The sequence below is a fragment of the Ruditapes philippinarum genome, unplaced genomic scaffold (genome assembly GCF_026571515.1).
Source record: "Ruditapes philippinarum isolate M1 unplaced genomic scaffold, ASM2657151v2 ctg629_1_1_1_1, whole genome shotgun sequence".
Taxonomy (NCBI): domain Eukaryota; kingdom Metazoa; phylum Mollusca; class Bivalvia; order Venerida; family Veneridae; genus Ruditapes; species Ruditapes philippinarum.
In genome coordinates, this window is record NW_026858135.1 from 869556 (window position 1) to 896888 (window position 27333).

The window sequence follows — 27333 nt, forward strand, 5'->3', positions numbered from 1 at the left end:
CCAGGACAGAAATAAAGTAAGAAAATCAACAAAGGGCAATAACTCAAAAAATAAGAAATGCAGGGTATCAGTTCTTATGCACTGCACTTTTTCTTAATGAGATCTATCATCCTATGATGTTTCAAGTCCATAACTTTTATACTTTCGGAGAAATGGCCTGGACAAAAATTAAGTATGAAAATTAACAAAGGGCCATAACTCAAAAATTAAGAAATGCAGAGTACCTGTTTTTGTGCACTGCACTTTTTCTTAATGAGACCTATCATCCTATGAAGTTTCAAGTCCATAGCTTTTATACTTAAGGAGAAATGGCCCAGACAAAATCAAAGAATGAAAATAAACAAAGGGCAATAACTCAAAAAATAAGAAATGCAGAGTACCTGTTCTTGTGCACTGCACTTCTTCTTAATGAGACCTATCATCCTATGAAGTTTCAAGTCCATGGCTTTTATACATTAGGAGAAATGGCCCGGACAAAAATAAAGTATGAAAATTAACAAAGGGCAATAACTCAAAAATTAGGAAGTGCAGAGTACCGGTTCTTGTGCACTGCACTTCTTCTTAATGAGATCTATCATCCTATGAAGTTTCAAGTCCATAGCTTTTTTAGTTGAAGAAAAATGGCCCGGACAAAATTAAAGTATGAAAATTAACAAAGGGCAATAACTCAAAAAATAAGAACTGCAGAGTACCGGTCCTTGTGCACTGCACTTCGGGTTATTTAAAGAAGCATGCATACCAAGTTTGAAGTCAATCAGACTTATAGTGACTGAGTTATGCTCCGGACAAGCTTTAGGGGACGCCGACGCCGACAACGACGACGACGCCGCCGACACAGACGCCGCCGACAAAGTAACCCCTATATGTCACCTTTTCAAAGCGACACAAAAACTAATATCATGTTATATAAATTTTGGATGAAATATTTATTTCATAGAAAGCTACAAATAATTACAAATCAGAGTAATAAGTTAGAGTTAAACATTATTTCGTAGTTTCTGGAAACAATTAATATATGAACAATTAAGTGATCATTAACTGATAGTCAGAGATTTACTTATAGTCAATATGTTGCTTGTTATTCAAAATTGACCACTGCATTACCCGAAGCACCTGATCTGAACACGTTTAATGTGACCTTAACATTAACTGTCAAAGTCAAATTAACGAGTGATTTAATAGTATGGTTCTTATCGGTTGTTTACACATCATTATTGCTTTATCAGTACTTTCAAATTCTTATTTTAGATAACTAGCGGATTCAACCGTTTTTCATTGTAATGTAAATTATTGTTACGTTTATACAAAAAAAAAGCCGAACAGGTTACCTTTCTTAAGTTTTAAAAAGTAAGTAAAGACAAAGAATGGGAGGAGAATTTACATACAGTTACGCAAATCTTCAACAAAAAAAACAACAAAAAATAACAACAACACGGGAACCACTCGGCACAATATATTACCCGACATCGCCATGGGATCCAAGCAAGCCTATGACATACATAGTCACTATAAAAGATTTTTTTCATATACAAATATAAAAGTGTATTGCATTGAATCCGATTCCCAACACTTTGTCCAGAACCGTTTTACTTCTATTTCCAATTTGAGAAAAGGATGTAGAAATAGAAAGTTATCATTATCCATGCCATTACATATTTTATTCGATATATTTACATGTTGATGAACAATATTTACACAATACATTTGGGATTGGGTAGAATGCTATGAAAGCTTATGAGTGTCCTGTCCCAGTTTAAGCAATTTACATATATACAGTTCATGGCATTATCATGCACAAAATTCATTTAGTTGAAAAGATATCAAAGACATTTTCAAAAAAAAAGGTATTATTACGAAGATTCCATTATATTCTTTTCCAATAGATCGGCAGAAAGCGAACTGCAGTGAGTGCGTAATCTTGTGTGAACAATTTGAAGTTTATGATCACCAGAAACAAAATAAGCATGCACACTTGGCAAATCATTATTAAGAAGGCGCTTAAAAGAAGCTAAGGTTGAGGCATTTTGCGTTTGAGGTGGAAGAGAATTGAAATCTCTGATAACAAAAAGCAAGAATGATTTATAGTAATAATCTGTATTTGTGTGAATATTCTGTGTGTCGTTTGAGTTCCGGAGTGGGTACCGATGCTCACTACCAACAGACGAAGGGACAAGGTCAGAGAGGTATTGAGGAGTAAAACTATTTTTCATTTTAAAGAAAAGAATCAATTTATGTTTGTAACCCCTTTTTTCCAAGGATTCCCACCCAACTTCTTTCATGAGTTTATCAATAGACACAAGTTTAGTTGTTCCGGTAATTATTCTTGCTGCTTCTTGGTTAATTTGTTCGAGCTCTTTTTTATCATTTTGATTGCAGTTGTCAAATAATACATCTCCATATTCTATAATCGGTCTAATAAAAGATATATGATTTGTAGTGAGTTCCTGTCGAGTTGAAATTTTAGTTTCTTCATGACATTTATTCTTTCCCAAGCTTTATTTTTAATGTATTCAATATGTGTTGACCAGCGTAAATCATGAGTAAAAGTTATACTTCAGTGTTTGTGATTACGTACTTCTTCTATTTGTGTGTTTTGCATAATAATAGGAGGATGATATAAGTCTGTTTGTTTTACGCGATATTAATAACGATTCTGTTTTTAGGGGATTGAATTTTACCAACCCCCTTTCAGCCCAAGAAGTTATCTTTTGCAAATCTGTGTTTAGGATAGTGGAAGCAGTTGTAGGGTCTTCTACAACAATAAAAATATTTGTATCGTCAGCGAAAAGTCTTATATTTGCATTAATATCGAGAACAATATCATTAATATAAACAAGAAACAACAGTGGCCCAAGCATAGACCCTTGCGACACACCAGCGTTTATATAACTAAAAGATAATTTACAACCGGGGAGAACGACTCTCTGTCTTCTGTTTTTGAGGTAAGAAGAAAACCAAGAAAAAGACGACCAGATATGCCGATCGAATTTAATTTGAAAATAAGTCCTTTGTGTCAGACTCGATCAAACGCTTTAATTATATCACAAAAGACAGTTCTGACCTCTTTACCAGAATCAATTGCCTGTGCAAAAATATAATATAAATATGTTAATTGGTTGACAGTGGAGTCATCGGGAACAAAACCAGATTGAAGAGATGTGATAATGTTGTTAGATCTCAGAAAGTTAAACGTGTGTTTAAATATAATTCTTTTAAGACTTTGTTGACAGTACTAATTAGGGATATGGGTCTGTAGTTATAAACTAAACAAGGGTCGCCCGATTTAAAGAGAGGAGAAACATTAGGTTCTTTCAATGCATCTGGAACTTGAGCAATCTGAATAGAATAGTTAAAAAGAGCACTTAGAGGACCACCGAGTTCATGGGAGAGTTCGCGAAGGATTCGATTGTTGATATTGTCAGGACCAGCGGCTTTTTCCAAAGAAAGAGATTTTAATACCAATTCCACCTCGCCTGGTGTTATACTTATATCATCCAGATGGTTAGTAACGTTAGGTAAATCGGGGAGATGGGGAGCTTCACTTTCATCAATGCGTGTCTGCGTGACAAAAAAGTCGTTCATAAAATTGGCCTTTTCAACGTTGTCAGATATGATAATGTTGTCAGAGGTAAGTGTTGGTATTGAGATAGAATAGGAAGGTTTGATAAATGATTTAAGAAGAGACCACCAACTTTTTGAATTTTGATTTTCCTGTTGTAATTTTTGGGCTAAATTGTCGATATGCTGTTTCTTTGCTACGCGAATTTTTGTATTATGTGATTTCTCAGGGTTCGAAACCGGGCCCAGTAAAAAGGTGAATCAGTTTGTTTTGCTTTACGATACAGTCTTTTTCGTTTTCTAATAAGTAATCGTAAGTCGTTTCTAAACCAAGGAGGCTCATTTTCTCGGATCAAGACTTTTCTATTTGGGATACATTGCTTCGAGATATTGATTATATTGCTGGTTATGTTATTAGTATATACGTTTATATCTTCATTTTTCAGTGAATCCCAATCACTTACAGAGGCCAAATGTCTTAAGAAATCGTAATTACCCTTATCAAATATCCAAACATTTCGATAAAAAGACAGTCGCTTCGGTTTTTTTTCAAATTTAGTAAACAGTATATAGGACAGTGATACCTGACATCCTGCTGGAGAAAAGGATCGCCAACTCCGCTAGTATGAATGAGATAGTTGTTAGAAGTAAATATAAGGTCAATTATTGACGAAAAAGATTCAGTAAAGAGTGTAGGTGAGTCAATAATCTGATGTAATGACAACTGGCAACATATATCTCTGATTTTCTTTCTTTAAAACTTCAACTTGAGTAAAATTTCTTTATAATACTGTAATAATTATAGAATTTTTTTATAATAATCATACTGTTGGATTAACAAGTTGTTACCTACAAAATCAGTTATTGTTTGCTTTTGAATTCTTGATTACCTCTTGACATGCATTTGTTGTGGCACCTTATTTTATTCTTACATTTATGATTTGGATATTGTCGTTTGATATATCTTAATAAAATTTAACAATTATTGACGCTTTTACCCCGCCATTATTACCCTTCCGTTGGAAAGTGACACATTTATTAATGAAAACCATAATCGAGCAATGAATTAAGTATAAACTTTGCTCAGTGATTATGGTAACTATCAGGTACTGTCCTCTTCGCCAAAAATTGAGCTCAAAATAAATATAAAAAAAGCGTGAATATTTGAAAACTTGAAAACTAATGCACATTCCTTGAATCATGTATTATCTAAAAGTTGAAATAAACCAATTTGACTTGATTGCATAAACAGTTAATCTAAAAAAATTTTAACTCTAGTTACTTTACGATTAAATGACCTCTCCATTGTTACCTTTGTACATAAAATGCATAAAAAAATTGGTTTCTGCTTCCCTAATCCATGCCCTTGCTTAAAGAAACTCTACCATGATTTACAGTGCTTTGATTTGTTTTGTTAAGTACGGCATAAAACTGTTTATTCGCTCTTCCGAGGCGTTTGTACTTCAATAGTATATAATTTTAAATGAAATTGTTGAAGCAAAAACGAATTGTTAAAGCAAAAACGAAATGTGTATTTCTTAATGACCGATGTAAATATCTAAGCTAAATAGTTAATCTTTACATTACACCGGATAATGTTTTTAATTAATTGATTGTTTTAACTGATACTCTTAAAACGCAGGTTCCCGGCAGGCAATATTTACGTGAGTTATCGACTTTTTTCTATGTTTCTTATTTTAAAACCAATCGGGCGAGAAACAATTAAGATGTAAATGTATAAGTTGAATAAAATTTTCTTCTTCTTCTACAATTGTTTTGGTAAAAAAAATTCATGAAATGCAACATATTTGTATTTTACTACACGGTATAAAAGTAGCAAATATAATTTAGATGTTACACACAATATATACATGTAGCGTAGTTAACTACTGTAGGAAAAAGTGTTGTTTTATTTCAACTCTTCAATATATAACGCCACACTTATTGAATTATTTAGTAGACTACGCAACATATACCAACTTAAAAAAAACATTGGACTATGTAGAATGTCCAAAAACAAAGTTTTAGAAAAAAAAAACAACAACTTTTACATTTGAGATTCGTTTTATGTCACCTTTCACCTTTTTAATATAAGCCACGTAGTCTAGTTTGAAATCTAATAATAAGGAAAATATGAATATTAAATAATATAGAATTGTTCAGCCATGTGCTACGTATCAAAGGCAAAAACAAATCTTTAAAAAAAAAAAAAAAAAAAAAAAAACCCTCGTTTTCAGTTATTTTGTACGTGTATAATATTATGTTGCATCTTGTCTAGGTTTGATTTTATAATATGTTACCAAAACATTGTACCGCTTCAATACAAAGTTTGTACGGAAATTTTATGTCAAACGTTCGTTTTAATTTCATGCAAATATGATATTTTGTTACAGTTATTATCATACATCGCGTTTCATGTTGGGTTCAAGTACTTTTAAATGTTAAATTTAAGCCGCTAGGAATGTCATCAGGCGATTTACCTATATATCAAGTTATATACTGAAACAAAAAAGAAACTTTATCCAAGTTTGAATGTTGATATGTTATTACAGTTTTCAATCCTTTTGAAACTCGATTTTTACGTCAGGCTTTTATACGGGGATTAGCTGACCGATTTTGCAAACAAAACGAGTTTTACAAGCTACTACATGTATATAATTGTGTACATCTAAGTTGTACCCTTGAACAACTGGCACATACTTTGCGAAAGTTTCTTTTTTGGTTCAGTATGTATTATTGCTATTGTTTACACTGGTAACACTAATACGCTCTCCAAAAACGTTTCTTATAATTGTTAAAATGATATAATATACTTTATGCTTTAATACACATAATAATGAATTTATATTACATTGTAGTTAAGTTTCATGACACAACACTGAAATTTATATGAAGTACATGCTGCTATGATCATGCATTTAACACATAATTACTTCCGTAACTTACAGATGCATGCTTTCATACAATTTGGTTTGTGCTTGTAGAAATATGCCGGAAGAGAAAGCAAAAAAGAATGACAGACATGTAACAAAAACAGAACAAGTCATGGACACGGGATATGCGTGGATAGTATTGTTAGGTTAACTATAAAAAAATTATTACATAAAAACATTTACGTATCCGACCAGGCACATCTTGTCTTCATCGTTTCTTAGATAAATTAACAGTATGTTATATTGCTTTTTAAGAAACATATAGCCATAAATATTAGTACATGAAACAACCTTTTCTTTTTTTGTACACAATTTGCTATTTAAAAGCTGACAATCAAACTAATTGTTTTAATACATGCCATGTGTTGTAGTTAAATGACATGATGATAACATTAATTATTTAGTATTAGATACGTATATATTTTAGAAATAATTGTTTATAAAATTTATTATTATGATTGGAACTCGGAACACCAAAGCAGAAAAAGTATTTCTCAACATAAAACTCATATTTCTATTTTTCAATATTCAATACGTTCTAAGCATTTTACCATTTTTTTAAAGGAACCTTTGTCTGCATTAATAATTTCAGACCTCTCAGTTAGATGAGCACTGTGCAAAGTTTCTACAATATGCTTAACAATATCATTTATTCAATAGTTGCATTTAAGTTTAATCATGTAATGCCCTAGATGTTTTTTTAATGAAACCAGATTTTCTATCTTCTCTTTGCTGTGTAGCAGCATCTCAGTAGTTACAATAAAACTCTAAATTGAGAAGTACAGAACTTAAAATATATAAAAATGAATATATTCTATTGTATAAATTCCAGATGTAAACTACATGTATTCGATAAGATTTTGGAAGGAAACAGACCAGTTTTGCTTTTTACTACAAATCGTCACAGTGATATATATATATATATATATACATGTTTATAATCTCTTTTAAGCCAATTATTACGACTATTGTTTTCACAATATTTATAAATCACTTGCTAAAATGCCAATCTGATATATTTTGTGGTAATTAAGGAAAATAGTTAATCATTATCTAACTTAACACCTGAATGATAATGTAATGAAAGTTACAGTAAGGTCATTTATGATGAATGGTGCGATGTATAATATGTACATAAATGGTATAGCAATTTTGTTTTTAATTAAGGAAGTGTTATCATTAACCTGCTTGGGGTTGGCTCTTTGAAATCATTTGGTGTGTTGTACACAGAGATGTTGGATCATTTCTCGGCCGGATCTGGAAATACAGCTTGGATAGGCAGCATAACCTGGTTTCTTTTACATGTCCTTGGTTCGTGATATGTATTTGAAATATCATAATTCTTACATGTTGACGGAGAAATAATATTTGACAATTTCATTCGCTTTAATTTTCTTTTCAAAATTTAAATTTCAAGAAATAATGAGAAAATATTAACAATAAATACCACGTGCAATATTTGCCTGTGAACTGCATAGTCTAATATTTTGAAAATCTGTTATTTAGCACCATTGGCAAATTGTTTATGCAGAAGATACACTTTCCGATTGGTTTCGCTTGTTGGTGGTATAATGGTCGGATGTGGCTATTTCTTGTCCGGATTTGTAACTCGAATTGAGCTTATGTACTTAACCTTTACGATAATTGGTATGTTGAAGATATATTTAATTTAGAACAGAGCGAATTAAGAAATGATGCTGCTGATGGCAAGATTTTAGTTCACTTAATTCACAATGCATGTATTTGATATTTACAATTATGGAGCCTTAGGAGTAAGAATATGCCATGTATGTACAAAATTACAAAACCTGTCAATTATCAATAACATTTTGTAAAGCTTACCAGATCTACTTAATGATTTTTAAAATATTGTAATGCTAACTGGTGGATTTTATATAAGACATTTGTGTTTACAGTTAAAAGGGAACTATTTTTATTAGTTGAGTTTGTATTATGAAACTTGTTTGCTGTTATTTTTTTCAGGTATCGGATATAGTTTGTCATACGTCTCTTCTGTCATTATTATCAGCTTTTATTTCAAACAAAGACGGACTTTAGCAAATGGCGTTATGGTATCAGCCGGAGGAGTATCTGCTCTTACGTTCCCATCCCTTTACAGGTACTTCGTAAATAATTTCAAATGTATTTCTTATCAACGATAGTGATTTGAAAAAAACTTCTACACGTCTGTTCTGGTTAACTTCGTAATTATCTATATGTTATCGATATGTTCTCATTACGTCATAAATAATACTGGCAAAAGAACCATTCTCTTTCTTGACTACATGATGAATTCAATGCTCCTAAACTTCAGCAACTGGTTATCTGCAACCACTGTTCGCATGATTAAGTGGTATTCCTCGGATAAAGGTCTAAAACAAATTCCCAGTCAAGAATTTTTCGAATTTACAATAGATAAGGTACTGTCCTAGGATGATAACTTGAGCCTTGTTTACATAACAAAGACCAATAAAAATGCGAAAAATAGGTTAGGCAGATCAATGCCACAATCTATAAAAATTAAAATAAAACTACATGTTATCATATGTCTTGTTAGCGCAGTAGTTAGAGCAACCGTGTCAGTAATGTGTTTATCCGTACAGACAGAAGTTCGACTACTGGTACGACACATTTTTTGTTTTACCTCAGAACAGTCAATTGTTCAGAAAACAAGTTTGACCGGTTTTTTCATATACATACATGAATATGAGATCGAATATTTTATTTCACTGTGATCAAAAAATACAAAAAGAAAAAAGAATAGAAATAAAAATAAATATATACTATAAAATATATATCATAAGAAGAAAACAAAAACGAAAACGAAAATAAATGAATAATTATAATGATAAAAAAACAGAGCAAGAAGAAAAAACTGTGGTTATAAAATAGCACTACTTGGGGTTCGAACCTATGAGTACAAAACTCTAAAAGTTACAAATAATTTCGATCTACCGACAGAGCCATAACGGTAATACACACACTACTGTAAGAATAATGCTGTATATGTACAGTCAAACGTGTATTAAGCGACCGGGCAAGGGAAACACCCAAAACGGTCGCTTAATGAAACGGTCTCTTAAGACAGTCAGCATGATATAAAAGTCAAAATTTATAAATGACATCTTTTTTATTCGGTGTGATTGTTTTTCAACTTCATTTTTATATAAATGTTGAAAAAGGTACGATAATCTAAATGGATGCAAATGTAAAAATATTTATTGACAAAACAGTTTCAAGATCCATTACGTACATGTTTGACATTTTTTCCAGAATTTTTTAACTTCTCCGTTGTTTTCCTTGTCTCCAACACGAAAATCCTATTAGTGAAGATGTTTTCTGTTGTGCATTTTTTTCATTTGAAATAAACAAACTACATCTATTTGTTGCGATTAATTTAATGGCTGATCAAGTTCAAGGTCAATTCAATGCAGTCTAAATGTCAACAAGCGAAGCGTATACACCATCTCAGTATGGGCGGAGCGTTGCATTGTTTATCCGATATTATTGGATAATACACGTCACGCGTATACTTAACTTCATTTGCATACGCTAAAACGGTATGGGAAATAGAGTTTTTCACACGTTTATTGTTGTGTTTTGATTTTTGACACTTGTGACATAACGAGGTGGCGTTCTCTAAAAACACAATTACTTGACAGGTAAAAGTGGTCGTTTAATGAAAAGATTGATGTCAATTAGGTGACTAATTAGCGGTCGCTGGTCGCGTTGAGCAAAAGTCGCTTAATACATTAAAGATATAGAGAGAAAATGATCGGGGGGAATTTAAAGTGGTCGTTTAAGACAAAAGTCGCTTAATACACGTGGTCGCATGGGCAAGTTAGACTGTATTTGTAAGTGTTTACTTTTACGATATCGGATAATAATCCAGATAACCTCGTTTTTGGACTTTCCCATGTACCGTTAAGACCAAATTATCATCCTAGGACAGTAGTTATATATCTGTGTCAAGTTTGTGTATGGATGGCAATGACAAAAGACCAATGTTATCAAATAGTTTTTTAGATCTGTATTCAGGATAAGAATGACGGTTGTTCGTAAATATATTGTTCTCCCACGAATATGTTTTCATTTCAGGTTTTTAATTGACAAATATGGTCTATCACAGGCATTTTGGGTGATAGGTGCATTTGTTTCAAACATTTGTGTGGCAAGCTGTTTATTCCGGGAGCCAAACAAACCACCCCAAAGCAACAATGCAGAGGCAAGAATAGAAGAAAGCATTTCAGATGAAAATCAGAAAAAATGTTGCAATGCACTTAAGTTAAAGTTTAATTTGTTAAAGAACAGTCGTTTCACACTGTTAGTTATGGCTTTCACTATCTGTTCATTTGGCCACATTACCAATTACATTTTAATTCCTGCCCATATCAAAACACTTGGGTATAGTAACACTTACATTACAATAGGTGTATCTATAATTGGTGGTGGAGAATTGATCGGAAGAATCGCTGTAGGATGGTTTGCAGATCTGAATATTATTCAAAAGAAATATATATTCGTAGTTTGCATGTTTATTGGAGGAGTGTTTGCTTTGATATCACCACTGTTCGGTACTTTTACGTTTATGGCAGTATACGCCGGAGTTGTGGCAGCGTTTCCAGCTTCTTTTCTTGCCCTTATATCAGTGTTAGCGATTGAAAGAGTGGGCATGGAAAATTTTCCAGCAGCCTTCTCCATCATATTTGTTTTTATGTCAATTTCTTCTTTGGTATCCCAGCCTATAGCCGGTAAGTATAACATATATACCCGAAACCTTTTAAGTTTTGACTTTCATAAAACACTAATACAAATGTTTTCTGTATAATAAATATATTTATGTTCTCTTATTCTGTAAATACTCGAAAATAGACTGAGTTTTTACTTTAAAACTGCTCGAATAATTATTTTTTTTTTGTTAATTCTATTACAAATGTTATGCTTTAGAAACAATACACATCACTGAGGGCCTCATAGAATTATAGTGACCGGTCAGTAAGCTTAATAGGGACCGAAGCCAAAGGGTATAATAGACATATATTTATATTGTTCAGCCCACCCATATTTTACTAATTTTGTTTTGTGTTGTTTTTCTTCATTTTCATGTTTTAACTTATATCACATATTTTTTATCAGGTTGGATGGCTGATTATTACGGAAGCTGGTATCCTGCATTTATCTTAACCGGTATTACTCTAATTTGTTCTGGTGTTATTCTGTTACTAGAACCAGTTGTCATTCGATATGGCATGGGCAAGACTTATCCATTAGAAAATGTTGATAATGAATTGGCATCTCGAGTAAACGAAGCTTATGTACACGACAGAAAAGAAGGTAATCTGAATAAAACTGATAAAGTGGATGAAACACACTTACCTAAATAGGAAATGTGAATATCAAAGAAAAAACAACCAAACATATAAAGTGAAATCTATTTATTTACTTTTGTTATATGACATTTATCGTATTATCAAGTGCAGGACACTTACTTTCTTTGTTTGTTTAATTGGGTTTTACGTCACACCGACACAGTATAGGTCATATGGCGACGTTCCAGCTTTACTGGTGGAGGTAGACCTCAGGTGTCCTTCCGTGCATTATTTCAGGCACGTACGGTTCCCTGAGTAGAACCACCGACGTTCCGTTAGCTAGCTGGATAGATTCCTCACATGAAAGATATTCAAGGTCCCTGTCGGGATACGAACCCACAGCGGTGAGGGATAGGTGGTGGACACTTACTTGAAACAAACTAAATACATGTATCAAACACTTTTCGTAAAAATTGATTAAACGTCTTATGTGTTCTTTTTGTTAATTTTAGCGTTATTGTTTTAAGTAAAATATTTTATATCCTTGCAATGTGCATTTACATAAATGATTAATCAAGAATTAGAGATTGTTTTGTAAATAATGGTGACTGAAAGTTTGTTTGGAACAGTGATATTGATATGAATGGAAAGTTAAAAGTACAAAAATAACTGTTTTGTAATTCAAAGGTTGTTAGTCAAAAGAACTTTAATACTGTAATCATGACATTTTGTGAATTTGAACTTAAATAAAATTTGCATAAGCGCAAACTGAGTTCGTATTAAAAAATTGATTTTATTATATTAAGTTTAAATGTTTTCCCCCATTTTTTAATTTTTATTTTTATTTTTAACAATACCCCAAAATGTCATTTTTAAAAAAAAAAGAATTTTCTGGGTTATTTTTTGTCTTGTCCTTTATTATATACCTTGATAAGCAGGATGAATATATTCTTGAAATTTGCGCGAAGATATTATTCCCGCATTAGATCAGTGGAACTTTAAATCATTTTCTTTAATAATACGTAATTTACAGGAAGAAGGCTTTGTCTTTAAACTTTGTTTCGTATTTTACACAAAAAAAAACACCCCCCCCCCCCAAAAAAAAAAAAAACAAAACAAAAAAAAAAACAGGATTGTTGGGTTCACGACTATGTTATGGTGTTTAATTTCGTTGCTTGCTATGTATCAGAGAGATAGTAATTAGGTTCAAGGAGAGCGGTTGCCTAGCGGTTAAGGTGGCTGCCTCTCAATCAAGTGATCATAGGCTCGAGTCCTAATCGGGTCACGATCATGTTCTTCATTTGACACCAGTACTGGTTGGTTCCAGGAAGCGGACTTAAAAGTGATTAATATAAGTTGCAAGAACTTGTTTTGCAATCGAGCATAAATAATGTTTACACCAGTTAGGTTAATCACCTCAATCTATTCAGTAATATCATTTTGACTGACGGATGTTTATGCACATCAATAATAAACATGGACTTTGAATATGCGTGATGCCAAATACACAACCGGTACTTTTAAATTCTTAATTTATGTCCCTGTGAAAATTTGTTTTAAGAAGATTACATATTTTTCAGTGTCATCGGTTTTTGATTACTAAAAATATTAATATTAAATATATACACTTGAAATTATCCACTGGTACAAGTTGGTATATTCACAAGACTAGTGTTGAAAAACAAATTAATTTCATTTTGTTTGGTATCTGTCTAACGTCACTGTCTTTCTTTTATTGATAAGACTAAAAATTAAGATTCCTAGATATCTGTACCGCAGAATGTACGTAATATCAATTTTTGCACGAAAACATTTTGCTTTAGTTTCGTCATGAGTAAAGGAAGTAAAAATAAAGAATGTAGAGGGAATCTATGCCTCCTTATTTTTGTTTCGCCTTCTATAAGTAGCAACGACATATTACAATTACCACTATGTCGTCTGCCTTCCCGTCACAAAACTTAACAGGACTACCCAGGCAATTTCATTCAAACTTAACAGGAATGATCGGTACCAAGTCTTGTTGTACACATAGCGGGCATGTTCCAGTTAAATATTTTTGTTAGAGTTATGGGTAATAGATATTTTTTATTTTAAAAGTTTGTCCGGACTACTAACAGGGCTACTTACAGGATTGTACATATAACACGGGTTTTCAGGTTGAATATTTTTGGCTTCATTATGGTCATTAAATGATACACAGAAGCTGCAACTTGCTTCAACGTAGCCGCGACATAAGGGGGAAAAAGTTTACGATCACCTCAATACAACTGCTTCAATGGCTATCATCAGGCGACACTTGTGACCATTCTCATACAGCTGCGCAGAGTCCACAACACAACTAAAAGGAACCGCTTGGCTCAAAATTTAGAGTTGTAATTAAAGGACTATGAGGAGCGGACATAAATATCATTATCCCAACAAATACCACACAATTGAATATCAGTTCATAAATTTGGAATCAGAAAATGATATTTTTATGTTTCAGTGAGTCATACAGAACTAAATTTCCACCAAGAAATCGACATCATTTTTGTCAGAAATTGCGATTTAGTGCACCGAGTTTTAGAAGACATCTAGATTAAATAATTATATGACATATATTTGCCCTCAAATTTTAGAATTGACCATCTTATGAAAGCTTTGTTGAAGAAAGATTATGACAGTGCTTTATAATGAAACTTAATTTTTCATGCGATCATTTTTCTTGATATATTTTAAAAAGGAAAAAAAGAGTTTTTAAAATACTTATTACATGTACTTGTATACACTTATATATTTTACATTCTGAGCAAGTTTCTTTAAAAGCTGTAAAACTGTTTTAATTTAAGAACAATTTGAAAGCATCTTAAAAGACGCTCATTGATATATATTTTTATATTACCATAGAAAGAAACATAAATTAACCTGAAGATGAAGTAATGATTGTGAAAATATATTCTTGTCGTAATGTTTCATTTGTCTAAATAGATCTTTGATATTTCCTGAGAGAAATAATTAACATTGCTAGTTCCTGTAGGTAGATCAACGTTAATTTGATATCACACTGTGTTGTTATATCAAAATATCTTCACAAATGTACTTTACTGAAAAAAAAAAGACTAGACTAATAGTGAAAAATATACGTACATTTATTTTTTGATAACATTTTTATATTTGGATATTTTTTTTTCAATATTTAGTATGCCATGAAAATGCTGTTGTAGAAATAAAAACTAATCCACATATATGAGTTGGCCAAAATTCAGTTCTATAGAAAAAAGGAAGAAAAAAAACGAAAAAAAAACCACACAATTATTAGTTGGTTTGTTGAATTTTAAACACATGTCGGTCATGCATTAATGTTGACGTTAACTTAACCGTCCATGTTTGAAATAACTAACCGATAATTACAGATTACTCCGCAAGTAACTGACTATTGATCCAACATAGTTTCAGAATCAGGCATATAAACATTACAAAATTGATAAAAAGTAAGCAATTTAGAAAGTTCAATATGTTTATAATTAAACCGCTTTTTGAACATTTTTCTATTATTTATATAATACGCATAACACTTCCGCCAGGAATATGCATTTAAGAATAATTAACAGATAACAAATGAATATAGGAGTAAAATTAAGCTGTATATTTTGATTGTCGATTCAAGTGATATCTTTTTTCTAGACACAATATGTTGTTGACTGAGATGCTCATGTTCTGATCAGATAAGCTTGTTAATAGAAAGCTCAATTATATCAAATGATAATTAGCATTGGATACGGTTATAAACTTATATCTAGTCAGTTTGTTTTCATATTCCCTTGAGAATAACATCCTAAAATATGCCAACGGTTTAACAGTGGCAGAAAACAAAAAAAAAGTTTCTTGTACAATTTTATCAAGTAATACCAATAACAATTGTAATGTAATTGACAGGTTTACTTTCGCGCTAAAAAGAAGATTTTCTTAATATCTTGAAACAACCTCAACTAGTATTTCTACTATGTTAAATGGGTGTAGGTAAAAAAAAAAAACAAATTGACCCCAGGGCTAAGTCAACTCTGCCATCACATGCATGATTTGTAGAGGACTTAAAGGTGATGTTACATGCAAAATATATAAACTTTCTTAAGGGATTCTGTTTTTCTCTATTTTATGCCTTATACATTTAGAGAAGATTGGTTTCTAAGGCATTTGTCCCCCAGGCAGGGGCAATTTTTAGCCCCACTAAAGGCTATTTCTTGTCGGCGTTGGTTGAATTTTTTGTTATAGTCCATTTTCTCGGAAACTTAAATTTTATTTACTACAAACATGTTATACTTTTAGCCCTGATTAAACTTTTTGTTAAAGGTATACTCAGGCAAATTAATGACAAAATTATCTTATGTACATGTACTAACATCACGCTACATGACATTTGTAAAAGTCCAAGCATGAATTTCTGTATGAATTCTATATATTTCTGGTTTGAAGCATTATTATATCTATATGCATGTATGTTGAACGAAATTTAGACGCCGACAGAATCGCCGAGTAGTTTTAAAACTAGCTATGTGACTTAAACAAACTGTGGAAGTTACAATTACAGATACTGTAGATGTTGAATGATTTAAACAACCTATATCATTCATTTGACATGTTATTTTACGTTTCCAGAGTTCCCTGTGACAACTATTGTAAAATCTAAACGCTCTAACCTGACCCTAGTGGGTAAAGTTAGGAAACCACTATTTTATTCTTTATAAGGAGAAAAGTTTTGTTCCTGTGACTGCCTATTGTATTCAATTTGAGGACATTTACAGATTAATGAATGAAAAATTCCAAAACGAAAAAAATGAAAATTTTGCCTATGTCTCCCTTTACTAAGGTCTATTTTCAGAAACTACGAGTATAAAAACCAATCAACGCGCCAAACAAAATAGCTCGTGTATTTCTCAATTTAGGAAACATGAGTGATGTTACACATATATCAACATCGTGTTTATTTCTACAGGATACCCGCACGCATATTTACACTTTAACAGTGCCAGAAAGCGAATGCAGAACTCATCCTTCCCCCTCTCTATAAATTAAAAGTATCTATATGTCTTATATCGAGTAGCTCAGACAAGCAAACATGGATTAATCTCACAAGTATACACTTCCATCGACAATGTATTGATTACACAATTACTTCAAGTTGAGGTGTGTGTCTGACCAAGTGGTTAAGACAACTTGCTACTCACCGCTTAAGGTTCGAATGCCGCGAGGGACTTTGGAATGTTTCATGAAAGCAAGCTATTCAGCTAATTTATAGGACGTCAGTGGTTCTACAGTGCCCGATCGTGCCAAAAGTATGCAAGAAAGAGTTCCTGAGATCTTCCTCTATCAGTAATTATCTGGAAAAAAGTGATCCCTCGGAAGCATTAGAAATACATAATTACATGAAAATTGCAGACTTGAGTCTGTACATGAGGGATAATAAAAAAGTGTAATATCCCTCAAGCCCATAGCACCGTCTTGAACGGTACTAAATTCTCAACATTTTATATTGCTGGACACGATGATCGCAAAGAACTAGAAAATATTATATGAAGTGAAGTACGGGGCAACTTTTTATGTTTTCCACACAGCACTTGACCCCTGCAGTTGTGATTTTTGAAACTCGCTATATGACATCTATTGTATTGGTGCGACTTAAAATCCAACCAAAAAGTACTTACAGTGCTTTGATTTCTTTTGATAAATTATGCATGAAACTGTTATCTGTTAGTAATATAGTTATAAGCACGAACGAATCGCGTGTGTTTAATATAATATGAAACAAAATTGTTATCTATACATTACACCGGAAAATGTGTTAATGGTTAGCTATAGGTGATCATAATCTTAAAGAAGTTTCTTTGCCGGCAATATTTACGTGAGTTACTTTTTCAGCTATTTAACTCAAATCCGGACCGGCCGATGAAAACATAGGATGTATAATTCTTTGAGTATATTAATTCATGAAATGTAAATATGTTGAAAGTTTAATCATTGATGACACATCACACAAATGAATGAGCTGTTATTATTTTATATGTCATTGTAATTGTCAGATATAAATGTATTATACAATTATTGACTAGTGTGCCATTGAATATGATGTGATATTCACCGGCAGATGACATATTGACCGAGGCGAAAGTCAATAATTGTTTTATTATATATATAGGCTTTAAGAATCTTAAAAAAGTCACAGAGGAACAACTTTCGCCTGATTCGTTGAAGCGCGGGAAAAAAGACGCAAATGTCAGGCGTGCAACCACTACGCAAACGCTGCGCTTAAAAAGTAATAAAAGTTTAAACCCCTCATTGTGGTGTGGCCTTTTATTTAAGTAATGATATTTTAATCGAGAAATATGCCATAAAGAACAAAACGCAACAATAGTCTACGATACATGGTCATTCAATATGAGCCTCAATCTATTTTAGACTGGGAAAAATCCTATTCAGCCAGGGAATATTATACTTGACCAAGTGAATATGATTCTATAAAAAGTTCACTTGACTTCTATTTGGACCAATGAGATTGCAGCTATATTAAGATCATATAATAATGAAATTTATTATATGATCTAAATATAGCTGCAATCTCATTGGTCCAAACAGTAGTCAACAGAACTTTTTATAAAATCATATTTACTGGGTGTAGCATCATATTCACTGGCTGAATTGGATTTTCCCAGTCTAAAAATAGATTGAGACTCATATTCAATGATCATACACCGTAGACTGTTAATTACGCGTGTTGATTAAAAAATTATTATATTTTTTTGTTCTTTATGGCATATTTCTCGATTAAAATATCAATACTTTACTATTATACTTAAAAGTTACACCGCAATGATGAGTATAAACTTGAATTATTTTGGTATGCGCAGCGTTCGCGTAGTCGTTGCACGCCTAACACGTGCGTCTTTTTTCCCGCGCTCCAACGAGGCAAAATTAGTACATGTATAATTATAAGGTTGTACTTTTGTGATTTTTTGTAATTTCTAATTATCATATAATAAAACAATTATTGACTAGTGAACCATTGAATATGATGTAATATTCACCGGCAGAACGTCATATTGACCTCGGCTATCGCCTCGGTCAATATGTCATCTGCCGGTGAATATCACATCATATTCAATGGCTCACTAGTCAATAATTGTATATTATTACGCTCTAAACAGTCCAATATATATCAAAGTTTATTCACATCCAGTTTAATATTTGCCACTTTATTTTATTTCATTTCAATGATCATGCAATTAACACATATTACTTCTTTTACGAACAGATACATAATTTTATACCATTAGGTTTGTAATTGTAGAAATATGGTGGAAGAGAACGCCAGGAAGGATGACAGACATGAAACAAACACAGAACAAGATATGGACTCGGGATATGCGTGGATTATATTGTTAGGTTAACTATAAAATTATATCTTACCCACTTACATGTCCGACCAGGAATAAGTTGTCTTGATCGTTTCTTAAATTAATAAACATTTTGTCCATGATAATGATAATTCGTACTTTTCAAATTGATATAAAGTTATTCCTTTGTCTCTAGTAACCTTAAGTAAGGCACTATGGTATCTTTTTTTTGTAAACAACAAGTAACTAATATATATCAGTGCAATAGAGTATAAGATACTCACGATATAATATATATTTTATTAACTTTATTATAATGATTAGAGCATGAAACACCAAAGCTGTGGAGATACCTTGTATACTCAACAATCTAAATTTAACAATTTAATGTAATGTTACACAAATCAATTTATTATTTCTCAATTATATAACACAGTAAAATGGTAATTATGAACAACAATGAGCTAACACTATTGTAAGTTACGTTCACAGAAAAAACTTTATTTTTGTGAAGACTGCTACGGATTAGGGAATAAGGATAATTTATTGTCGTCTGTCCGTCTGTTTGTCATCTATCTGTCACAAAACTTCTCTGCATTACTCCTGTTTTACTGCTAATCGAATTTGATAATCGCACGTGTGCGCATATTTAACGGTGTTCCGGTTGAATGATTTTGGCTGAGTTATTGTCATTGAATAAACAAACGTTTTGGCCTGTTAACGATTTTGTGTCTCCTGCTACACAGTAGCTGCAACATGCTACAGAGAAGTCGTGTGATATAGGGAACAAACTGTATATTCAGTACAACTCCCAGTACAACTACATTATCTACTATCATCACCCGGCACATGTTAACACTTGTCGCTCTTGTTTGATAAATAAAGCAGTTGTAATTAAAACCTTTGGTAAACAGGCTTGAGTGGTACCGAATTTTCAACACTTAATGTGTTGGAATCAGTGATTCCAAAGGACCCCAAAAAAATATTAACACTTAAGTGAACAATATGAACTGTTATGTCACACTTTAAAACCCGTTAGATTACTTAAAATTACAGACCAAAGGTCATTGAATATTTAGATGTCTCAAGACAAGTTTGCCAATCAATATATTCTGTAATAATTATAGTAATTTCAAATATAAAGTTTGAACAGATTCTGAAAGAAATTGGCGAAAAATGATTTCACTAACATTGATATGCATACCTGTTGTTTAACACCAATCACAAAAATTACTTCAAAATAGTAAGAAGTCACAACACGGTCTGCCAAAAGACCGATATCATTTGCGTGAAATAAGATACAGACTTTTTCACTACCTTAATGTACACCTAAAATCAAGAGAATCTATAATGAAATATACAGTTATTTATGAAAAATGATAAAATGTATACGTATTCATGTATAAATATTGCAATTTTCTTTTTAAATATAGGAAGTTGCTTAACTTTCCTGCTCGGATTAGGTTCTTTGAAATCATTTGGTGTGCTGTACACAGAGATGTTGGATCATTTCTCGGCAGGATCTGGAAATACAGCTTGGATAGGCAGCATAACCTGGTTTCTTTTACATGTCCTTGGTTCGTGATATGTGTTAAGAATATCATAATTAGATTTGTTCACTGAGAAACAATGTCTGAAATATTCATGATACGAACCATTCGTTTTATTTATTTTTTTTCACAATATGTAATTAAAGGGCAGGAGCTACATCATATGAAATATTTAAAAAATATACAATATTATCAACATTAAAATTATATTGTTTCAAAACTTTTTTGGTTGATTCTCAAAAGAGTTGTAACATAGAATATTTTTGTTTTATCGCAAACGAAAATTGTACGCAAACAGAATAAAATGTCCCGAAATATAATGGCACACTGTGCTGTTTTAAGTAGGTTTTATCTGTTTAGAAATGATGTAATGATTTCGTCTTTAAAGCCAATTTACTCCCATATTTCTTTTTATACAAGCACTTTGGCCGTATAATTTTTAATAAGTCAATTATTGTTTTTGCAGTAGAGATATACATATGTAGCTTTACACTTTAAAAAAAATGATAATTAGAAAAAAAACAATAAACACGTGTTAACCGCCTCAGTGGTCGAGGGGTTACAGTCGATGGCTTCTAATCCAGTTACCTCTCTGGCGTGGGTTCGATCCCCGGGAGATGCTTTGGTAGTTTAGCGCTGAGGAAGGTAGTCTAGTACTGGTGTAACTCTCCAGGAACGATGGTTAGGAAACTACCCGCCTATATGACTGAAATACTGTTAGAAAAGGCGTAAAATCAAAACAAACAACACAAACAAATTTATTCTTAAGACTTGCAAACACACCAGATTATATGGAATAATTGTCTATGAACTGCATAGTTGAATATTTGAAAATCTGTTATTCAGCACCATTGGCAAATTTTCTGAGCAGAAGATACTCCTTCAGAACGGTTTCATTTACTGGTGGTATAATGGTCGGATGTGGCTATTTATTGTCCGGATTTGTTACTCGAATCGAACTTATGTACTTAACCTTTATGATGATTGGTATGTTAGATACACATTTTATTTTTAATAACAACTTGCAAGTTTTTATGTAACAATGATCACAATATTTGATATTGACAAGAAATCTTGTGTAAAACAAATCCATTTAATAGATATTTTTGTGTAAAAATGATAAATCTATATACACAAACATGTACATGTCTCTGCATTGAGATTCATTTTCAGGTATCGGATATTGTTTGTCACACACATCTTCTTCCATAATCATCAGCTTATATTTTAAGAAAAGAAGGACTTTAGCAAATGGCGTTAAGTATTCATCCGGAGGGATAGCAGTACTTTCGTTTCCATCCATTTACAGGTACTTTGAAAAGAATTTACTCTGTATTTCTAACCAACAATAGTGCTTTTAGATTGAAACTAACCGACAAAGTTTTTTCCCTTTCTTAACGTCTGCTGTATAATACTTCTTTAATGCAACAGTAAAACCTTTATATTTGCATTCTGACAAAATCATTTAATACTCGATAAGTACACCTTATGTCATGAATAATTCTGACTACCGAATCATTCTCTTTTTTTCAATTACATTATGAATTTATAAGTTTCAATTTCAGCAAATACTTTCCTACTCCGACTTTATTGTTTATTTTGACGATTTGCTTTAAATTAACGAGGCCTCTGTCAAGCATTAACCATAGTTAAATACTTCAATATCTCTGTCCTAATTCTTATGCATATTTTTATAGAAAATTGTGTATGTGTCTGCATTCAAGTTAATAATGGCGACTGTTGAGCAATTAAATACATTGTTCTTTACAATATTTCTGTATTTCTTTATTTCAGGTTTCTTATTGACAAATATGGTTTGTCACAAGCGTTTTGGGTGATTGGTGCATTCCTTTCAAACATTTGTGTGGCGAGCTGTGTATTTCGGCAACCAAACAATATTTTAAATTATCAAAACAAAGCACTCCAATCCAACGATGCACAGTTAGAAATTAAAAAAAGCATTTTTCGTGACCTCACGTATGAAACAAATGATCAACAGAAAAAGCTTATTGAAAGGTGTTGCAATGCACTTAACTTAGATTTTTGTTTGTTTAAAAAAAGACGTTTCTCACTGTTAGTACTAGCTTTTACTATCTGTTCATTTGGCCACATTACCAATTACATTTTAATTCCTGCCCATATAAAAACACTAGGGTATAGTAACACTCACATAACAATCGGTGTATCTATAATTGGTGGTGCAGAATTGACCGGAAGGATTGCTGTAGGGTGGTTTGCAGATCTGAATTTTATTCAAAAGAAATATATATTTGTAGTATGCATGTTTGTTGGAGGAGTGTTTGCTTTGATATCACCACTGTTCGATACTTTTACGTTTATGGCAGTGTACGCCGGAGTCGCGGCGGCTTTTCCAGCGTCTTTTCTTGCCCTTATATCAGTGTTAGCGATTGAAAGAGTGGGTATGGAAAATTTTGAAGCAGCCTTCTCGATCATGTTTGTCTGTATGTCAGTTCCGTCTTTGATCTGCCAACCTATCGCAGGTAGGTATAAAATATTTTCCTAGAACTTATGATCGTAAAGCATCAATACAAATGTTTCCTTTAAGATAAATATTTACACGTAAAAAGACTGAGGAATCACTTCAGGAGAAAGTGTCGTGTTATTATTTCTTTTCGATCATGAATAAACATTGTGTCACAAATATAAGATAATGTAAATAGTTCAACCCACATATAACTTCGTTCGTTTTTTTATTTAATCAGGTTGGATGGCAGATTATTACGGAAGCTGGTATCCTGCATTTATCTTAACCGGTATTACTCTAATTTTTGCTGGTGTTATACTTTTGATAGAACCAGTTGTCATTCGATATGGCATGGGCAAAACCTACTCATTTAAACATGTTGATAAAGAAGTGGCATCTCCAGTAAATTGTATACATTTGAAAGCTCATAAACAAAACAAAGAAGACGATGAAATCGAATAATCCTGATATTATCGAAGAGACACACGTTCTTGCATTGGAAATTTTAATCCCGAAGAAAAAAAAACAATATGAATTAAAAGACAAAATAAGATAAGAGAAACTGATAACGAACAGTATGGATCCTGACCAGACTGCGCGGATGCGCAGGCTGGTCTGGATCCATGCTGGTCGCAAACCCATTATGTTTGTTTTGTCATGGCGCGGCTCATATGTCTCATATCAAATGTGTTGCATATGCATTAATTTACTTTGGAAAATATCTAAAAAAAAAGTTAACAAATAAATGAAGGAACTTCAAAATAAAAAAAAACAACATAAGATAGAAGTTTGTTTCCGGAACTCCTTTAAATTAATTTAAAATTAGACACGTAATCCATTTCAGAAAGATTCATTACATCATTTTACTTATCTTAGAATGGCCAACAAGATTCTGCCCAGATATCAGTTTGTTATTATAGCATGACCAATGCAAATAAACATATATTCTGTTTTTCCCTATAAATTTTTCGGCCATAAAATGTCACGTTTTTATTTTTGTTTAACGTCGCACAGTAGAGGTCATTCGGCTGCGAATCAGCTGTGTCTTTTAGGATTATGAGGAAGACGCATGATTTATTGCGAAATGACACAATCTCCTTTGCGATTCGTCGATAGAAACAAAAGCACAACAAGGCATTCAAATACATCAGCTTTACACTTCATAATCAATTTTAAATTTTTGGCTTTGTTGCAAAGCATTTTTATGTACATTTTCCTCAAATGAAACTATAATGTTTTCTTATCTCCTTATACACAAACTGGAATGTGCAACTGTCTTAAGCTTACCGATATATCGTGGAACCATGGTAAAATAAATCATACTTTAACACGTTTCATCTATTAAAAAAGCCAAGGTAAGTCTGGGATAGAGTGCGCTGTCTCCACCTAAAGGGGGACTGTTTCTTATGGAACAAAACCTTTTGCAGTTGCATTGTATTGTAATAAAACATCTGATTTTTTTTTCAATCTATTCGTTTATTTACTTTTAGTAACAAGGAAACAAGTTTGTTTTGAAGAAATAAATTTAAATGTATATACTTGAAAATTTTGTAATTTTTCTTTTTACATGATTTGGATTTTGTTGTGCGCCTTCAAAAACTTTAAAAGCCGCCTTTATATAGCAAAGCGAGTACTGATGACTTGATTGGAATTGTTTATGATTACACTATTGATTTTGTTATAGATAGTGTATTATACATGTTTACCATTTTGATGCTCAAATTTGATTTTTATTGTTGGTCATTTGCTTATTAAAATTTTAAATTGTTTGATTGGGATAAAAATATTCATGTCATGTCCAAAACATTAGAACATTAGAATAAACCATTACGAGCGTGTCAGTCTATATTATAAATAAGATACATGGTGTCGGATTTTCTGGCACAATACGACATTGACTAAATCATACCCGTCATGCCAAAGTATAAAACAAATACTTCTAGTACTACGTAACGAACCTTTAATTTTAACAACTGCACAGATCTTAACAGACATTTGTCAGACATTCGTCTACCTAGCAATTTTTTTTGGTTATTCTAAAAGTATGCAGTGCACAGCTGACCATTCGTCTGCAGCCATCATTTCAGAAATTAACGGATACTTCAGTAGAAGTACTAACGTTCTAAAAGTTATTATACCCCCGCAAAACGAAGTTGTAAGGGGGAATACAGGAATCCGCTTGTCCGTCCGGCTGTCCGTCCGTCCGGCCGGACGCACGTCCGTTCGTCGCCGTCCGTCGGATTTTCTTTGTTCGCTCAATAGCTCAAGATTCCTTTGCCCAACAGTCTTCATACTTGGCATGGAAGTTGGCCATGACCATTCAATGACCACTGTTGATTTTGAGGTCTCTGGGTCAAAGTTCAAGTTCACTGGGACTTTAAATTCAATAAGTTTGTCCGCTCAAAAACTTAAGAAACTTTTGACCCATAGTCTTCATATTTGGAATGAAAGTTAGTCATGATTAGAAAATGAGCCCTATTAATTTAAAGGTCACTGGGTTAAAGCTCAAGGTCCCAGGGGCCTTGACTAGAAAAAGCTTGTCCGCCTAATAGATACTATTCCTTTAACCCACAGTCTTCATATTTGGCATGGCGGTTAGTCATGGTAAGTTAATGACGTCTATTAATTTTGAAATCACTCGGTCAAAGGTCAATGTCACAGGGGCCTTAACTAAAAAAAGCTTGTCCACCCAATAACTTAAGATTCCTTTGACCAACAGTCTTCATATTTGACATGGAGAATAGTCATGATTATTTGATGACCCCTATTGATTTTAATGTCACTGGGCAAAGGTCAAGGTCACAGGGACTTTGACTTCAAATAGTTTGTCCGCTCAATAACTTAAGAAACTTTTGACTCCCAGTCTTCATTTTTGGCATAGAAAATGATTATGACAATTAGTGACCCCATTTATTTTTAGGTCACTGGGTCAAAGGTCACAGGGGCCTCGACTAAAAAAGCTTTTGCGCTCAAATGCTTTGTATTTGGTATTGAGGTTGTTTATGACTAGTAAATGACCTCTATTGATTTTTAGGTGACTGTGTCAAAGGTCAAGGTTACAGGGATTTGTTTACTATAATAAGCTTGTCTGCTCAAATGCGTAAGAATAAGATATGGTTTCTGGAATTTTATTTTAGACAAAATGATTCCTTTGGACGGTAAGATGATATAAATGGGGTGGATCGATGTTAATTTGATATCATACTGTGATGCTATATTCAAAATATCTTCACAAGACACTATACCAGCTAATGACTGTAAAACAGACGTACATTTGATTTTTGTAACATCATTGTATTTGGTTACAACTCTTATGTAGTGAAACTTTTTATTATGTCTTGAGTAATTGTTATTGAACAAAACAATACTTATCCGCATATCTGACTTAGCAAAAGTTCCGTTATAAATCAAATGCTAATCCCATATGATTTCGGATTCAGCGATGAGAGAATTTGACCATTTATCACCAAGAAAAATAACCCTGTCCAAAAACTAAGACATTTCTGTCAGACGGATTTCTCTTTCTATCATAATTATTAATTAGTATATAATTAATTATTGCCAGAAATAGAATGTTACTAACATTTAACTGATAACAAATGAACGGGAATTGACCAAGTTTTTAAATGTTTGTAACACATTCAGAAAAAAAGATAACCATTCTCTAACACTGACGTATAACAGTGTAATATAGGAAATTTTCAAGGTTTTCAACATTTAGTTTTATTATAAATATGGCTGTTTAGAAAATCATTGCAAATGAAGAAGACATCTGTTTCACATTTTGATTTAACGTACGTGTTTTGTTGATGTTTCTTTATCTTTACCTGAAATTATAGCTTCATTCAGGGTAACAAGTGTACTTAATTTTCTTTAACATGTCTGTCAAAACCAACATCAACATACATGCACAAATTGTAATCATACATGTCATTGTAAAAATCATCAAATGCAAGTTCTTGTTTTGAACTGTCAATGAACATGTATAAACAAATCGAATTTACCGACCAAATCCAATTTCAATTTTGGCATGAAGTGCCATTTTTTCGTGGCTTTAATTTTATCTGACATGGTACCGTTGAAGTAAATTTCTGTTTTATTACAATTAATGTTTTGCAAAATCTTTGCAGA

The 27333-nt window shown here is 32.4% G+C and overlaps 2 protein-coding genes across 3 annotated transcripts; both read left to right on the top strand.

Moving 5' to 3' along the window:
• Nucleotides 1–4988: 4988 nt before the first annotated feature.
• On the top strand, nucleotides 4989–11885 carry LOC132752236 (monocarboxylate transporter 12-like). 2 transcript variants are annotated; one of them, XM_060742552.1, is made up of 7 exons: nucleotides 4989–5222; nucleotides 6543–6637; nucleotides 7659–7802; nucleotides 7998–8138; nucleotides 8475–8610; nucleotides 10590–11242; nucleotides 11628–11885. In XM_060742552.1, the coding sequence occupies exons 2-7, from the start codon at nucleotides 6547–6549 to the stop codon at nucleotides 11873–11875; spliced, it is 1413 nt and encodes a 470-aa protein (XP_060598535.1). In that variant the 5' UTR covers nucleotides 4989–5222; nucleotides 6543–6546; the 3' UTR covers nucleotides 11876–11885. The 2 variants fall into 2 exon arrangements, with proteins under 2 accessions (XP_060598535.1, XP_060598536.1); XM_060742553.1 differs by lacking the exon at nucleotides 4989–5222 and having other exon boundaries at nucleotides 6543–6632.
• A 5664-nt stretch (nucleotides 11886–17549) lies between these two features.
• Nucleotides 17550–25008, top strand: LOC132752255 (monocarboxylate transporter 12-like). Its single transcript, XM_060742571.1, has 7 exons — nucleotides 17550–17678; nucleotides 19122–19216; nucleotides 20601–20744; nucleotides 21564–21704; nucleotides 21891–22026; nucleotides 22512–23218; nucleotides 23441–25008. The coding sequence occupies exons 2-7, from the start codon at nucleotides 19126–19128 to the stop codon at nucleotides 23662–23664; spliced, it is 1443 nt and encodes a 480-aa protein (XP_060598554.1). The 5' UTR covers nucleotides 17550–17678; nucleotides 19122–19125; the 3' UTR covers nucleotides 23665–25008.
• Nucleotides 25009–27333: the final 2325 nt, after the last annotated feature.